Source organism: Eretmochelys imbricata, chromosome 1 (assembly GCF_965152235.1).
Source record: "Eretmochelys imbricata isolate rEreImb1 chromosome 1, rEreImb1.hap1, whole genome shotgun sequence".
Classification (NCBI taxonomy): Eukaryota; Metazoa; Chordata; order Testudines; family Cheloniidae; genus Eretmochelys; species Eretmochelys imbricata.
The window spans coordinates 9,556,297-9,573,645 of NC_135572.1; the positions used below are offsets into that span (position 1 = coordinate 9,556,297).

The following is a 17,349-nucleotide window of genomic DNA, read 5'->3' on the forward strand; positions in this document are numbered from 1 at the left end:
CTGAACTCTAGGGTACAGATGTGGGGACCTGCATGAAAAAACCCCTAAGTTTATTCTTACTAGCTTAGGTTAAAACTTTCCCAAGGTACAAACTATTTTTCTTTTTGTCCCTGGACTTTATTGCTGCCACCACCAAGCATCTAACAAATATAACAGGGAAAGAGCCCACTTGGAAACATCTCTCTCCCCCCCCCCCCAAAATCCCCCCAAGCCCTACACCCCCTTTCCTGGGGAAGGCTTGATAAAAATCCTCACCAATTTGCATAGGTGTACACAGACCCAAACCCTTGGATCTTAAGAACAAAGAAAAAGCAATCAGGTTCTTAAAAGAAGAATTTTAATTGAAGAAAAAGTAAAAGAATCACCTCTGTAAAATCAGGATGGTAAGTACCTTACAGGGTAATCAGATTCAAAACATAGAGAATCCCTCTAGGCAAAACCTTAAGTTACAAAAAGACACAAAATCAGGAATATACATTCCATTCAGCACAACTTATTTTATCAGCCATTTAAACAAAACAGAATCTAATGCATATCTAACTAGATTGCTTATTAGCCCTTTACAGGAGTTCTGACCTGCATTCCTGACCTGGTCCCGGCAAAAGCAACACACACACACACAGAGAACCCTTTGTTTTCCGCCCCCTCCAGCTTTGAAAATATCTTGTCTCCTCATTGGTCATTTTGGTCAGGTGCTAGCGAGGTTGTTTTAGCTTCTTAACCCTTTACAGGTGAAAGGGTTTTTTTCCTCTGGCCAGGAGGGATTTAAATGTGTTTACCCTTCCCTTTATATTTATGACAGGGTCTCTTTTCTACATCATAAAGCAACAATGACACAAACCCATTTCTCCCCCCTCCCCCCCTTTTGCAGGTTACCTTTCAGGTGTGTAATTTTTAAGTTGCCAAATTCATTTTTTTTTCCCCCAGAGGCGGCTCTCTTCTGCTCAGGTGGTACCTATTTAGACACAAGGGCTGTTCAGCATTCTCAAACAACCGGTATGCTTATTGTAACGTTCCCTTAAAAGCTTCTCTTGTCTAGTCGATGCATGACACTATACGAGAAACTGCTCGTCCCCTCTCCTGTGGGATGATTGCAGATGGGAACCTGAGAAGTTTAGTCTTCAGTAAAAATTCTTCCGTTACAGTGAGGATTAACTTTGAAAAAGCCTAACTATGCTAATGGGCAAATCTAATTTTTTTTTTACCCCTGTTATTTAAAATACGGCAGGGCCCTCATCCTGCAAACATTAGGTTACCTGAGTAACTTTACACATGGGTAATCTTGGAATGCACAGGAGTAGTCTTATTGAATCAGTGTGTCTTGGATCACTGCTTAAGTTGGCACCAATATGTTTGCGAATCTTTCCCATGTGTTTGTGAATTAGATTGTAAGCTACTGCAGGCAGAGACTGTATTACTGTTTTGAATGCTGAGAAAAATTTATCTGTCAGCACTTAACATTTAAAAAAAAAAGACGTTACGAAATCAGAAGTCACATTGCTCTATGGACTAATTGCTCATTTCAATCCTTCCTCGTGTCTGCATAGGATTCTTTCCTATAGCTTATTTTCCAGTTCTCCTCTTCTCTTAAAATTTCTCAAGCAACGGGGTTTCCATCATTAGGGGGCTTATTCCTCAGCCTGTCAAGACAGTCAGTCAGTAGGTAAAACCCCATCTACACAGTTCTAGCAACAGTGGGAAACTGTTTTAAAACTTTCCCAACATAGACACGGTCAGTGGTGGGTTAGGGCACATGGACTATATGGGCGGGACAGGAGTATACTTGCACCAGCATGGAAATCCAGTAAGGACACTGAGGTAGAGAAGCTGCCTTGTGCTTGTTGAAGTAACTGTTTTTCCAGTGTTCTGAGGAGAATGTCAGTAATTTCTACACCAGCAAAATTTAAGCAACTTGAAGCTGAGTCAGGCTAGGAATAGCAGCCTTATTCTTTGGTGCTTCTCCCACTCACAGTGAGTTGGGAACCGGTTATCTGCCATACTGAATTTCTTGACTTTGGCTCTTTATCAGATCCTTACTGTTTAAACTGAATTCTGCTGTAACTAAAAGTCCTGTGGCTTCCTCTCATGATTCCAGAAAATAGTATCCAATAGTCAGGAACAAGTAGCATTGAAAGTTGCACAGATCTGAATACATCTCTTCAGCTCCTGTACTAAATCTTCACCACCTGCTCAGTCTCTTAAGCAAACCCTAAACCTTAAATAAAAATTTTCTTATGGCGGTATCTTGCATTTACCAAAGTGCTTTCCAAAGCCTTCAGGGACTAAATCCCTTATAATTTCACAGTTCTGGGGTAGAATACAACAGCTCTTTAACAGTGCGCAGACGCACTGTGCAACAACCTATGGCAAAGAAGAAATGAAAACCCTATCAGCAGAAACTACAGGAGAACCAGAATTTTAGCCAAGATGAAATTTAATCAAGACACTGGGACTCATGTCCCTGTTTGATAGAGGGTCAGTGAGATCTTTAATGGTCACAAGTAGTTGAACACTCAGTTCTTTATCTTGTTTGACAGCAGGTTTTATTGAGGGAAGCCAGCAGTATTGCCCAGACACGAATCTAAGTGCTGCATGTGAAAAGATTAAAGGGTAACTGTTAAATCTGAACTTGGAATGTTAGTCATCTAATGATCTTGTAGTTGCATGTTCATTTTTTTACACCTTTTGCACTTGGGAAATGCATGCTGTGTCCCTGACACGTCCTGTCTTTAAACTGAGCTGCTGTGGCTCCACGCATTGGCGACCTGTTTCATATGTACGGCACTCGGAACAAGCTCACCTGGCTGTTTACAGATACTATGATGTGAGGAAAAGCCAAGTGCCAATACAAATATCACCTTCACTCCCTGACTTCAACAGTGTGATGTCATGTACTCAAACAGCTGGCATGTCTAAATAGTTGAATGGCTGTCAGTTGGTCTCGGCCCCAGGCAACCTGCTTTTGTTGGTTTTAACTGTATGTATAAGTGAGCTGTAGCTCACGAAAGCTTATGCTCAAATAAATTAGTCTCTAAGGTGCCACAAGTCCTCCTTTTCTTTTTAATATAAATACAGTTAAGGATGAGCTAAGATGAAGTTGGATCTATGGGATTTCATTAACCCCATCCAAAGTGACTGTTGGCCTTCCATGTCAGTGTTTGTGTTACCATAGGGGGAAAATATGCCCTCTGACCAAGTGTACCTAAATGGGGAGGAGATTTCTAGTTGAAGCGGACTCTCTAATCTAGCAAACAAAGGCATAAGGAGATCCAGTGGCTGGAAACTGAAACCAGGCAAATTCAGACTAGAAATAAGGCTGATATTTTTTTTAAACATTCAGGGTAATTAACCATTAGAACAATTTATCAAGGGATGTGGTAGATTCACAATCCCCTGATGTCTAACTCAAGATTGAATGTTTCCCAAAAGATGGTCAGGAATGATGGGTTTTGTTGCAGGAATTTCTGGGTGAAATTCTGCAACTTGTGTTATGTAGGAGTTCAGAATAAATGATCCTGTTGGTCCCATCTGACCCTTAAACCTATGAAGCAGGGGGCTGAATCATCTACTTCCTTGGGGTTACTAGGCTGTACCTGAGATTGCAGTCACTGCTCAGAACAAACTGTCCTAAATAGTGTATCTAGGTGAGATGTCAAGATGCATATTTCACTCCTTAAAGTAGTATGTGGTACTGTACGTTAGACACCCTCGTGATCTAACAATTGTGGGGAGTGGTGCAAAGATTCTTTAGAACTTCCAGAAGTGCCCAGAGTATAGGGCAGAGGTGGAAGTCCTAGGTTGCTAGCAGCTAATGTTGGGAGGATGATTACTAAGGTGATGACTAGTCAAGATGGCTAGAACATGGGTTTGTGGTTTCTTCCTCTGAACCTCTTACTTGATTCTAAGAAGCACATTCTGACCATGATTCCCTGGGATCTTTAATGACAGCCTTACAATTAATGCAATACTCTTGCATTGCCTTCAGCCCTAGGCAGAGTTGCAACGTGATTACCGTGGGGCACGTACTAAGTGGTGGTTTCCTTGTCGGTTATAATCTTAAATTGCTTGTGACAGCATTTAGCCAGGGACAGTTCCTCTTACACAGAAAAGAGTTTTTTTCAACTGGTGTGCAAACAAAGTATTGCAAAGATCTCCTCTAGGCTTCAACTGCCACTCTTGGACTTCAGTAACTGATTGCTTTTCCTCCCTAGGTTGATCTATCACGACTGTCCCCCGAGGAGAGATGGAGGTGAGTGGTGCGTTGCAGTGGATGTGGGAGAGGTGAACCTATGCAAATGAGGAGTGAGCCGGGGCTACTATCCGCTTTGTTGAGTAGGAGGGAGAGGGATGCCTCTTTCTATGCAAAATTGTAGTGAAAGGACATTTCATCTATTTTATTTTGGCCCTTTATATTTCAGTTCATATGCTCAGGCCTCTCCCTCTAGCCATGATGACAGGGAGTCTCTTCAGCCACTAATGCTGCTCTAGTCAACTGCAAGATTGTAGGTACAAGACATGGAATCTGCTTCTCTTTGCTCCCAAAGGCTGACAGCACCAAGAAGACACTTCAGCCTTCATCTGTCCTGTCTGCACAGAGCTTGAGCCAGAGAATGCTTGGTTTTTTATAGCTCTAGAATCTGCGTGAGCCAGACCAGATTTGTGTTCCTCTGCCTTTCCTATCTTGAGTGTAGCAGCATCTTTCTCTGCTAGCTTCTCCCACATTGCTTTCCATCCCCTGACATGGAAACTTTCCTGCAACCCTACCATACTGCTCTATGTACCAGGTTCTTGCTGATCCCAGCCTGTTCACTCCAGACTTAACTTGCCTTGTTTTCATTTCAGGGTCGAGCATGCTCGGATGCACGCCAAGCACCGTGGCCACGAGGCCATGCATGCCGAAATGGTCCTCATCCTCATTGCCACGCTAGTTGTTGCACAGCTCCTCTTGGTACAGTGGAAACAGAGACATCCTCGCTCCTACAATGTAAGCATTTCCCACCCTGTTTCATCCGCCCTCTGGCTGCAGGTGCTGAATGGAGCTGGCAATTAGCTGTATAAACAGTTGTATTAATATCCTTCTCTGACTGCCCTATGACGTTTAATACCCATTTGCCTTCCCTGTCCAACAGTACGCATTGGAACTCTATGAGAACCATAGTTAGGTTAGGTTTCAGAGTAACAGCCGTATAAGTCTGTATTCACAAAAAGAAAAGGAGGACTTGTGGCACCTTAGAGACTAACCAATTTATTTGAGCATGAGCTTTCGTGAGCTACAGCTCACTTCATCGGATGCATACTGTGGAAAGTATTGAAGATCTTTTTATACACACAAAGCATGAAAAAATGGGTGTTTACCACTACAAAAGGTTTTCTCTCCCCCCACCCCACTCTCCTGCTGGTAATAGCTTATCTAATGTGATCACTTTCCTTACAATGTGTATGATAATCAAGGTGGGCCATTTCCAGCACAAATCCAGGATTTAACAAGAACATCTGAGGGGAGGCGGGGGGTAGGAAAAAACAAGGGGAAATAGGTTACCTTGCATAATGACTTAGGCTTGAATAGAGACTGGGAGTGTTATAATTCTTGACATCTGATTTGTATCCATTTATTCTTTTACGTAGAGACTGTCCAGTTTGTTGATGTTAGGCCCTGTGATGGTGTCCCCTGTATAGATATGTGGACACAGTTGGCAACGGGCTTTGTTGCAAGGATAGGTTCTTTGGTTCTCTGGCCTGTCTTTCACAAATCTCTCACAAATCTTGGGAGACAGGCCAGTCCTTGCCTACAGATAGCTCCCCAACCTGAAGCAAATACTCACCAGCAACCACATACCGCACAACAGAATCACTAACCCAGGAACCTATCCTTGCAGCAGAGCCCGTTGCCAACTGTGCCCACATATCTATTCAGGGGACACCATCACAGGGCCTAATAACATCAGCCACACTATCAGAGGCTCGTTCACCTGCACATCCACCAATGTGATATGTGCCATCATGTGCCAGCAATGCCCCTCTGCCATGTACATTGGTCAAACTGGACAGTCTCTACGTAAAAGAATAAATGGATACAAATCAGATGTCAAGAATTATAACATTCATAAACCAGTTGGAGAACACTTCAATCTCTCTGGTCACGTGATTACAGACATGAAAATTGCAATATTACAACAAAAAAACTTCAAAACCAGACTCCAGCGAGAGACTGTTGAATTGGATTTCATTTGCAAATTGGATACAATTAACTTAAGCTTGAATAGAGACTGGGAGTGGCTAAGTCATTATGCAAGGTAACCTACTTCCCCTTGTTTTTTCCTACCCCCCACCCCGACGTTCTTGTTAAACCCTGGATTTGTGCTAGAAATGACCCACCTTGATTATCATATACATTGTAAGGAGAGTGATCACTTTAGATAAGCTATTATCAGCAGGAAAGTGGGGTGGGGGGAGAGAGAACCTTTTGTAGTGGTCAACACCCATTTTTTCATGCTTTGTGTGTATAAAAAGATCTTCTATACTTTCCACAGTATGCATCCGATGAAGTGAGCTGTAGCTCACGAAAGCTTATGCTCAAATAAATTGGTTAGTCTCTAAGGTGCCACAAGTACTCCTTTTCTTTATAGTTAGGTTACAAAATACAATTGTTTCATCAGTGTAGCATGTCAGGGGTTCTCAACCTTTCTCTTAACATGTTATAAAACCTCCATGGCCCACCTGTGTCACAACAATTGATTTTCTGCATATAAAAGCCAGGGCCGGAGTTAGGGGATAGCAAACAGGGCAATTGCTTGGGACCCTACGCCACAGGGGCCCCAGCAAAGCGAAGTTGCTCAGGCTTTGGCTTCAGCCCCGGGTGGCTGGGCTCAGAGCACTGGACTTCAGCCCCATGTAGTGGGGCTTCAGCTTTCTGCCCTGGGCCCCAGTGAGTCTGACACCGGCTGCTTGATGGGCCCCCTGAAACCTGCTCACAGCACCCCAGTGGGTCCCAGACCCCTGGCTGAGAACCACTGGCATATGTAACCCTTTGCTAGTAAGGAGTTATATCAAGTTGTATTCGCCCTTAAGGAGGCAATGGAACAAATAGATCTCCCCACTGGTGTTACTCAGAACAATGTAAATGGAAGCTGGATTTCACCATTGTCGTTACTCAGAATAACGCAGACTATTTGAGTGGAAGCTGGATTTCATGGCTGCCAACCTCATTTGGCATTTGAATGCTCACAATGCTTGTCCGATCGCTCGGTTTGCAGAATCCTCTCAAGCCTGTTGGTCACTCTGCCACCATTGATTTTGCTATCCTGGTGCGTCAGACTGCAGGTCAGGGAATATCGTTCCATTCAAGAACAACGGGATTTTCCACACCCTCTGTTCTTCCGAGCCTCATGATGCCAATTAACAGTGCCAGACAACGGCTTGTTTCCTACATGTCGGTTTTGTAAACAATTCCATTTGCATTGCAAAATCTTTATGCTGGGAAAGGGTCTGGAAAGGACTACCTGGATCTTATTGTGTACATCTGTTTAGTATCCGCTTTGAGGAATGTGTGGCCCTCTTACGAAACCTGATTGGGCAAGAATTGAGCAGATATGCCTCTTTTAGCAGAGTTGGGCAAACCCCAGTCGCTCACTTACAATGTTACGATGAGTTCGTCCACTGGTTTAAACCTTCCCCACAATCTGTCCCATCTGCCCCCTTGCTCGACCCACTGAAAAAATGTTGGGTAACTGACAGGTTGGGTCACAGAAACCCCCTGGGGGCTGCCACCTGATGTGCCAAGACTACTCCTGCCCCTGCCTACCCTCTCAGCCTGGGCCTCCAGCACCCTGCCTGGTTGTGCCAGACACGCCTGCCGGCCACAAACCCAGACACAGGCCTGAACCACCTCCCACAGACTGCAGGCTTAACTGAAAGCAGCTTAAGAAGTGTTCCTGTCTCTAGCACTCAGATGCCCAACTCCCAATGGGGATCCAAACCCCAAATACATCTGTTTTACCCTGTGTAAAGCTTGTACAGGTTAAACTCATAAATTGTTCACCCTCTATGACACTGGTAGAGAGATCTGCAGAGCTGTTTGGCCCCCCCCAACCGCCTCCCCCCCCCCGGTATTAGTACATACTCTGGGTTAAATAATAAGTAAAAAGAGATTTTATTCAATACAGAAAGTTGGATTTAAGTGGTTCCAAGTAGTAACAGACAGAACAAAGTGAATTACCATGCAAAATAAAATAAAATAGAACACGCAAGTCTATGCCTAATACAGTAAGAAAACTGAATACAGATAAAATCTCACCCTCAGAGGTGTTCCAGTAAGCTTTCTTTTACAGACTAGTCTCCTTCTAATCTGGGTCCAGCAATCACTCTTCCCCCCGCCCCCGGTGGTTACTGTCCTTTGTTCCTGTTTCTTTTAGGTAGCCTCTTCACCCCCAAAGGATGACTCTTGAGTCAGCTGAAGACCAAATGGAGGGGTCTTCCAGAGGTTTAAATAAACTTTCTTTTGTGGGTGACACCCCTCCCTCCCCCTGTTTAGAATCCCAACTACAAGATGGAGTTTTGGAGTCACATGGGCGAGTCACATGTCCATGCATGACTCAGAACTTACAGGTAGCAGCCCTGGGTCACATGCTACCTTGAACGTCCTCAAGTAGACTTTTTATGTGGATTGGAGCCTTCCAAGATCCATTGTCTGTTAAGTGTTTCTTGATTGGGCACTTAACTTGCAAATTCCTTTCTAAAGAAGCTGCCCAAATGCCTTACTAAGGCTACTTAAAATCAAACCAGTACACGGCCGATATTCATAGCTTCAAATATGAAAATGGTACATGCATACAAATAGGATGAATAGATTCAGTAGATCATAACCTTTACAGAGATATGTTACATGGCATGTGTAGCATAAAACTTATTCCAGTTATATTATATATACATTCATAAGCATATTTCCATAAAGCCTTATGCAACGTCACAGTAACATATTATTTAATTCAGATTTCACAGCGTCCAGGGCTGTACAGCCAAGAATGTATTTTCTTTAAGAGGGGCATGGTAGGCCCGAGAGACTGCTGGTACTGGTGTAGCCTGTTTTAATGCCATTCAGTGTGTGAGCTTGGTCTTAGTTGAAATGCCTTTGTTTTGTTGTTGCAGATGGTGACCCTCTTTCAGATGTGGGTTGTTCCCCTTTATTTCACAGCGAAGCTGCACTGGTGGCGATTCCTGGTGATCTGGGTGCTCTTCTCTGCTGTCACAGCCTTTGTCACTTTCAGAGCAACTCGTAAACCTCTTGTGCAGACGACTCCCAGGTTAACACAAGAATCTCCTCATAAGCCACATGAACCAAAAACTAGGCATGGTTTTGTGCAGGCTGCCTCTGTGTGAGAGAAGCAATTAACTGGCTTAATTCAGATTTCCATGCAACAGACCTACTGCTTTGCTGCAGCTTTGCAGTTCAACTTCTGACTCCAGGTTGTGGTGGCAACCCTATAATGGGACTGCATTAATCACACTCCTTTGACCGTCTCACCTGGATTCTGCCTACTAATCATCTCTGTCAGGAGTGCTTCTAACATTGCTGACAACTGATCAGTTTCAAACAAAATCAACCTGTCACTGAAATATTAATTTTCCCCAGAATCTGTGCTGATCTGAGCGACAGGTGGAAAGCCTGGTAGATCATAGCCCTGCAGGGCTATAAGGTGAGACCCATGTCCTAGTGGGGGTATTCCCAGCATGGGACACACCATTTATTTCTAGCCCGAGAAGATCATGAAGTACTGGACATAAAAGTCATGACAGTCCATACATCGTGACCTGCCAAGAGCCACAAGGAGAGTAAGTGTCAGAGCTGGGATTAGAACTCTGAAATCTGGCTCCCCAGTCAATGGGCAGCCCACTATCTCTCTTTCACTTGAACAGCTCAAATGGCCTAAGTGATAAACTAGCTTTAGTTAGAATCTTAAAACTCCTTCAGGTGTTCCATGAAACTCCCTTCAAAATACCTGTAAAATCACCTCACTTTTGGGTGTGTGTTTTGTTTTACAGGCTGGTCTATAAATGGTTTCTGCTGATATACAAGATCAGCTATGCCACTGGAATTGTCGGGTACATGGCTGTAATGTTCACTCTTTTTGGTCTTAACTTATTATTCAGGTGAGTAAATCTTTGCTGCTTAGCTCCCATCAAAGAGTTAAAATGGCAAAGCTGCATAGAGCCAAGTGTTCACTGTGGGGCTCTTTAAAGCACATTGGGAAATAGGTGCAGCCATATATAGTCTTAGTCATGTCGTCAATAATGTAGGAGACCAAAGTGCTGACTAGTTTCTCTTTTGGCTGCTAGAGCGATCACAAGCGATGTGTCTGCACGTATATCCTTCATAGTGGTCCAAGTATCTGCCCAGAACTCCGCTTTCAGCAAGGATGCTCAAGGAAAAGGAGTGGATATGTGTGACACCTAAGTGTCAACGTCACCAGCTTCTTCCAGCTCCTCCTCTTGTGCATGTCCATACCCAGTACCTTTAATGTTCATCCTCCTGGGAAACAGGAATCCTGATGTATCTTGGAGCTGGTTTTACAAGTGATTGTAGCATTGTAACTGGGTCTGAGTTGTCACCCTATCTAGCTGCATGGTGGTTTTTTCCTACCTCTGCTGTACTGATCTCATCTGATTTCCTTCCTCCTCCGCTCCCCCCCCCCCGAGGCATGTAGAAGTTAGGCTCTGTGATTTGTCTCTATTTTGTGCTCTTAAGTTATTTGCCACTATGTAACGTCTCTCGCCTTGACGATCAAGGAGACTCTGGCTATTTTTTTCTCTCTCCTTGAGAGATGTTGAGTACCTACAACAACAACTGAAGCCCCTGTCTCTCAGAATTACTCCTTAAATCTAGCTATGAAACACTGCCTGAGAATTCACCATTAGAACAGGCGAGGCTGTGGTCCTAGTGTAGCAGTGAAGGGCATGACTCCATACACACTGGGCAATTTAAGGATTGTAGATTCCAAGACCAGAAGGGACCACTGTGATCATCTAGTCTGATCGCCGTCAAAACAAAAGGCAGATTCACCAGCACAAGATGCTACATGAATGCATATCGCTGTATTTAGAAGATGGCAACTCTTGCCAAAAGTCCCAAAGATCTTGTATTTACAGGGATCATGATGTGGAAGTCGTGCATGACACCTATGTGTGTACATTTCAAGACCATGAATGCTTACTTGGTAGATGAAGTTCCTAGCACACCATTAAATATTGCTAATGAGGCCTTTGACCCTGTCATGCTATGTTTTTACAGCAGGCTAACTTTGCACGTGTTCAGAGAGCGACTTTGTTTGACTGAAGAACTTGTTTGACATTCTTCTGCCTCTTCCACTGCAGAATCAAACCCGAAGATGCAATGGATTTTGGTGTTTCCCTCCTGTTCTACGGCCTTTATTACGGAGTACTTGAGAGGGACTTTGCTGAAATGTGTGCGGATTACATGGCATCAACCATAGGGGTGAGTTGGCGTAGACACACTGTGTCCTAGAGCTGTGATTATTCTCTTCAATGCTAGAGGACTTCTTGTGGAGTTTGCTTCTGTAACACTATCTTTTCATGGGGAAGAGGGGTCAGGAATGATGACACCAAAAATAGCAGCTTGTTCAAGTTTGTCTAAATTGAGTGTCTAAGGCACCTATCGCCTTTGTATCTAAACATGGATGTTCCTTAAGTCTTCTGTGCGCTTCTGAAGGCTGCTGCTCGCTTTTCTGGCATCCCACATGCGTAAAGATGGTTTAAGACTTCGTGTTAAGGTGGAGCCCACTATGGATTCGTACACTTTTTTACCATGCCTCTCAGCAGGTCCACATGGTATTCCTATTGGACCTTAAGTGAATGACTACCCTTTCCTTCAGTCTGTTACTCTAACCACTTCCCCATGTATCTGTCCCACATTATGGCCTACAACACCTTCCTTTCTTCTTTGGTGCTCCCTGAGATAGTAGAGGTGCTCCACCTCTTACAGTCACCCCACTTCTAGTAGCCAGTCCTCCACAAAGAAGGTGCCACAGGAGCCTACACAGGGGGTTATGGGAGAGCTCTTGGCATGAGGCTCCTACTGCAAGCAATGGAGTAAATTTGCTTCAAGGAGCAATCTCAGCTAGGAGGGTGCTCATTAACCCCTTGTATTCCAATCCACAGGTTTGAGAGCTGCTGTTATAAATGATGGGGCTGATCTTTCCCTTAAGAGAACTTGACTCTTGGAAGACCACAATTAGAAGCAGTTTCTCTTCTACGTGAACTGAACAGGCCATTGAAGAAATGGGTAGAGCCTGTGAGTTTCCCTCATAGATAGATAGGTTCTGTCTAATATACTCATCTATACAAGGCCAAAGAATCCCAGTAGCCCAATAAACTCTTCAGTATAGCTTCCCTCTTCCAGCTTTGCCAGATGCTATTTAGTAACTTAAACAGTGTGGGATGGAATAGACCACACGTCCATGTAGTCTCGTCCCTTCTCTTCAGTAATGTCTAATCTGTTAGTTCTTTTAGCATACAGCGCTGTACTAAAGAAGCTCTATCCTCGGCAGTTCTGTCCTCTTTTGGAAAGTGGATGGTTGTCTTTCTCCTCAGCCTCCCAGCACCAAAGCATCTATGGAGGGCGCTTGGACTACTGTGGTTCCTAAACTAGCATGAGAATACATGGTTTTCAGGAAGTGACCTTCTGATCTGTTGACTACATCTGAGGATATTCAGTTCCCCCAGTGGTGCCTTTAGATGTCACTCCTTCCACCCCCTCCTCTCAATCTTTGGTATATTAACCATGTCTTTTTTTTTTTTTCCCCCTGCAAACTGAGAGTATTGATTTAGTTCCCCCTTTCCAGAGCTGATCTCACAGTGCCATAGAGCAATTCAAATTCTTTTTAGCTATGGCTCTGTCTTTGTACTGTGAAACCCATCGCTTCATGTAGCTGGCCCAAGGGCTTTCCTATCTTAAACAACACTCTTCCTTCCATTGGACTAGGGAATGTAATCAGCCTTGAAAAATTCTTCATGTCTTGGGCAAGGAAACATTTTTTTTTGTTGGGGCTAGTGGGTTCTCATTAGTTTCTCCGTGATAAAGGCTGGACAAGGGAACTTCTTGGGCTTGGCTTGCTACGTTTTCACGGGTAGTTCTGTGAGGCTGCCGCACGTGTTCATAGTCCTCCACTAGCTGGCACTGTAGCTCTTCCTTAGTCAGAGGAATGACTCGGAGCAGCAGCGAGAAAAGGTGGGTGAGAGGGTAGATTTGGTTTAAATCGATTTAAATCACTAGTCAGGAAGACTCCATTTAATCATGGATTTCTGCATAAAAGTGCATTCTTGTTGGTTGTTATAACCTTAATACAGATTCTTCACAACTCAGATGTAGGTTTCATTTTTAGAAGGTGCACACTCTATACATTTTTAAACAGTGATTTATTTTGAAAACTTTTCAGATTAGTTTTACAGCTGTATCAGAAAATCACTGATTGATTGTTTGGTTATTTCATTTAGCAAAGGTAATTTGAAGCAGATATTTATGATGTCATTGGGAGGTGAACTATCTCCAATTCAACAGGTTAATCATTAATATTTGGAGGATTTTCTTGCCATGGAGAAGAACATCACCAGACAGACATTTAAATTGTTTTAAATTTAAAGACAGTTGTCTCATTAGACTGACACCACACACACCCACCCTACCTGGTAAGGCAACTCCCATCTTTTTATGTACTATGTATAAATATACCTGCTACTATATTTTCCACTCCGTGCATCTGATGAAGTGGGTTCTAGCCCACGGAAGCTTATGCCCCAATAAGTTTGTTAGTCTCTAAGGTGCCACAAGGACTCTTCTTTGTTTTTGCTGATACAAACTAACATGGCTACCACTCTGAAACCTGAACTTAAACATTCAATTTTTTTAAAATCAGGTTTGTTCTTATTAAAATTGTTTTTAACTAAAATAGTTAAATGAAATTAAAAAAAAAATTAAATTGACTCTGTCAGCCAAGTCAACATGAGAAACTTAAAATATTGGCTTCTGCAGCTAACTCAGTCGTCTTCACCTTCATTTTCCTGTTTGTTCATAATCTGGAAAAGAAAAACAGGCTTTCCTGCTTCTTCAGGTCCCAAATGATTTCTCCATTTGGAATGAATTTGTCCAAAGGAAGAAAATATTCTTTCTACATCGTCAGAAGCTACTCCTGTTAAATGTGTGATTGTCACTTCAGCAGTCTCTGAATCCAAGTGCTTAAGTGACTTCCATCAGTTCACTGGTGTGACTTTCTTTAAAACATCATCAGCAAACATATATTTCTTGAATGGTTCTTATTCCCAAACTGGGTCTCTTTTACCGCCTGCTGCCATTATAGGTTTTCCCTTCTAGTGAGAGAATGGTATGGTAGATCTCAAATCAGCAAAGGCTACACTCAGAAAGACCTCAAGACTTCTGGAATATGCTACTCAAACAGTTTCACGTGTGTTTCTACTGCCTGTCCCTCCCTTCTCACATTTATCTCCAGACTTCTTCTCCTTGTCCAGATCTAGTCAACCCCCCAACAATCTTCTATTCATTGAACTTTTTGAAACTTTGCCTTATACAGAGTCAATCCCTTACCTCTCTCTACACAAATTTGCAGAGGGACAATAGGGTTGAGATCTGTTATTTCTCACCTCTATATATTTATTTAAAAACATTTTTGCTGTTAACAAGCATGTTATCTCTGGAGACACAAATCCACAGTTTGAGAATTGCACAAGTAAGCCTCTCTGATGGTACCTTCTAGACTGAGCACTGAGTCCCACTGAGTAGATAGAAAGATTAACCTAAATCTATACAGAAGCCCCTGGAACCCCATAAGATTGGGTCCCTAATCCATGAACTATTGGAACTCATTTACAAAACTTTTTTTAAACATTGCATGAATATATTGTCTCATACTATAGAATTAGAATTTATAATCCCTATTTTATGATAGTTTTAATTAAGATATCTTTAGAAAAAATGCTTTTTGAGGGGGGAAAAAGCATTTTATCGAAAAAATCCTATTTAAATATGATTTTTTTTTACCTATTTATTTATTTTTATTTTATTTTATTTTTAAATCATTGATTTTTATCCATCCTGGTGGGTGAGGTAATATCAGTTATTGGACCCACTTCTCTTGTTGAAAGAGAGGCTTTCGAGTTAGTCAGAGCTCTTCTTCAGACCTGAAGAATCATAGCAACAGTGACAGGCCTGAAATTAAAGCTGATCTTTTAATGCAGCTAGCCCTTCAAAATGAGGTTGGAGATGGTTAAAGAACTAATGGGTCTAGTCCATCCTCTCCGGTTACTAGTGTAGGCTTTATCCGCTCGCGGTTTGTCCAGCCTCGTTCTGAGTGACACAGCAGGGACTTTGCCATTGTTCACTTTGGGAGACCATTCCGCAATCTTTGTGGATTTCAACTTTAGCAAGTCTGGCTTGGAACTCAGACTTTATCTTTAATTTCCTATTACTTAGATACCAACCTAAATGATCTCTCCCTTTTTGGTATTTCCACCCTACCAAAGACTTGTGGAGTTAACCATGGTTTTATATTTGTCGTCATAAATCAGTCTGTCTAGCTCCTTAATCATGTGTTGCTCTTCTTTGAAAGATGTAGGTAAACTGGAAGGAATTTAAATACTCAAGTGTCCGGAATTAAGCCCCTTTGTTGCTATAATAGTTATATTATGATCCAGTCAGATCTCAAAAGCTGAACTGAGTATTTGGATTGGAACATAAGAACTGTAGTAATGGATCAAACCAGTAGTTCTTCTAGTCCTGTATCCTGTCTCTGCCACTAGCCAGTACCACCTGTGTAGTGGACAAATATAGAATAACTTAACAGTAATAGGAAGCTCCTTTCTGGCCCCCATCAGTTAGCGGTTGGTTTATGCCCTGAAGTCTGAGGGTTTATATCCCTTCTGGAGTCTTTTATGCTGTCTAATTACCCATTTACATCTCCAGTCTCTCTTTGAGTTCTGAGTTCGATCTCAATGATATCTTGTGGCAGTGAGTTGTACTAAAGCCCTTTTATTAGTTTTACACTTGTTGCCTTTCAGTGTAACTGCATGTCCTTTGTTCTTGGATTATGAGTAAAGAGCACCCCATGTACCTTCTCTATGCAAGTCACTATTGTGTGTTCTAGCATATTGCCTCTTCGTATGCAAGTATTCCTGTGTTTCTAATCGCTCTTCGTGTCTTACCTGTGTCAGAGCCAGCAGGGCTCAGAGGAAGTGCGTATTTCTCTTTTTGATAAATCACAACTGGACACAGTATTCCAGAAGAGGGCATGCTGCTGATCTGTACAATGGCATCACAATCAGTGTTTTCTGTTCTATTCCACACACATTCCAACATCTTGTTGGTTTTTTTTCATTGAGCTGTCCACAATGACACCTACCTTTCCCTGAGTTAACTAGGAACCCAGAAACTTGAGTCACTCAGCTTCTGATATCTCCCTAAAGAATACCTGGGTTCTGCAGGGAATAGTGCTGTGAACCCCTAGGTAGATTCTGCCCTCTGAGTTGGTACCAAACCGATGTTCAGCATGGTGCTAATCTGTGTTATGCTGCTGGAGGTGCTACTCCTGAGGGCATTCTGCACCAAAAAATTAAATTCTGCACACAGTATTTTAAAATTCTGCAAGTTTTATTTGTCAGTAAATAAATGCAGAGGCTCTAGCATGGCAGTGGGGAGCACAGGCCTAATTATGTTGTTTCATTTGTCTACAATTGAGTTCCATCTCCAATCCTAAACATGAAAACCGGCTGCTGGGATTGTGGTCATAAGGGTCCCTTGTCATAAGAACATAAGAATGGCCATAGTGGGTCAGACCAATGGTCCATCTAGCCCAGTGTCCTGTCTCCCGACAATGACCTGTGCCAGATGCTTCAGAGGAATTAACAGAACAGGGCAATTATCCACTGATCCATCCCCAGTCGTCCAGTCCTAGCTTCTGGCAATCAGAAGCTTAGGGACTCCCAGAACACGGGGTTGTGTCCCAGACCATCTTGGCTCTCCACATTAAGTCACCTTTTTGAGGTGGCCTCTAACTTTATCTGGATTAGAATCTTGAGCTGCTCTGATAGGCCACAGCCAGCTTCCAAAGAACCCAAGGATGGCTCTAGTCAGTATGTTGTGCCTTTCCACTTTCCCAGAGGCATCCGCACAGACTCCATCCTCCTGGGAGGCAGACCATTCCTCCTATCACTGCATTAGGCCTTCACACCGTGAGCCCACAGAGCAGAGCGAGGGAACGAAGGCTCCATCCCTTACTTTCCAAGATGGCCTTGCCAGCCCAGGCCTTGGAAGTCGTCTATCTGTGAAAG

The 17,349-nt window shown here is 43.0% G+C and overlaps 1 protein-coding gene across 1 annotated transcript in view; it reads left to right on the plus strand.

Moving 5' to 3' along the window:
* Nucleotides 1-17,349, plus strand: part of RNF121 (ring finger protein 121) — a 38,617-nt gene that overhangs the window by 6,806 nt on the left and 14,462 nt on the right. Inside the window, exons 2-6 of the mRNA XM_077828660.1 lie at nucleotides 4,212-4,249; nucleotides 4,843-4,984; nucleotides 9,145-9,299; nucleotides 10,039-10,146; nucleotides 11,368-11,488. Of these exons, the coding sequence (XP_077684786.1) occupies nucleotides 4,212-4,249; nucleotides 4,843-4,984; nucleotides 9,145-9,299; nucleotides 10,039-10,146; nucleotides 11,368-11,488 (564 nt within the window). The remainder of the gene's footprint in view (nucleotides 1-4,211; nucleotides 4,250-4,842; nucleotides 4,985-9,144; nucleotides 9,300-10,038; nucleotides 10,147-11,367; nucleotides 11,489-17,349) is intronic.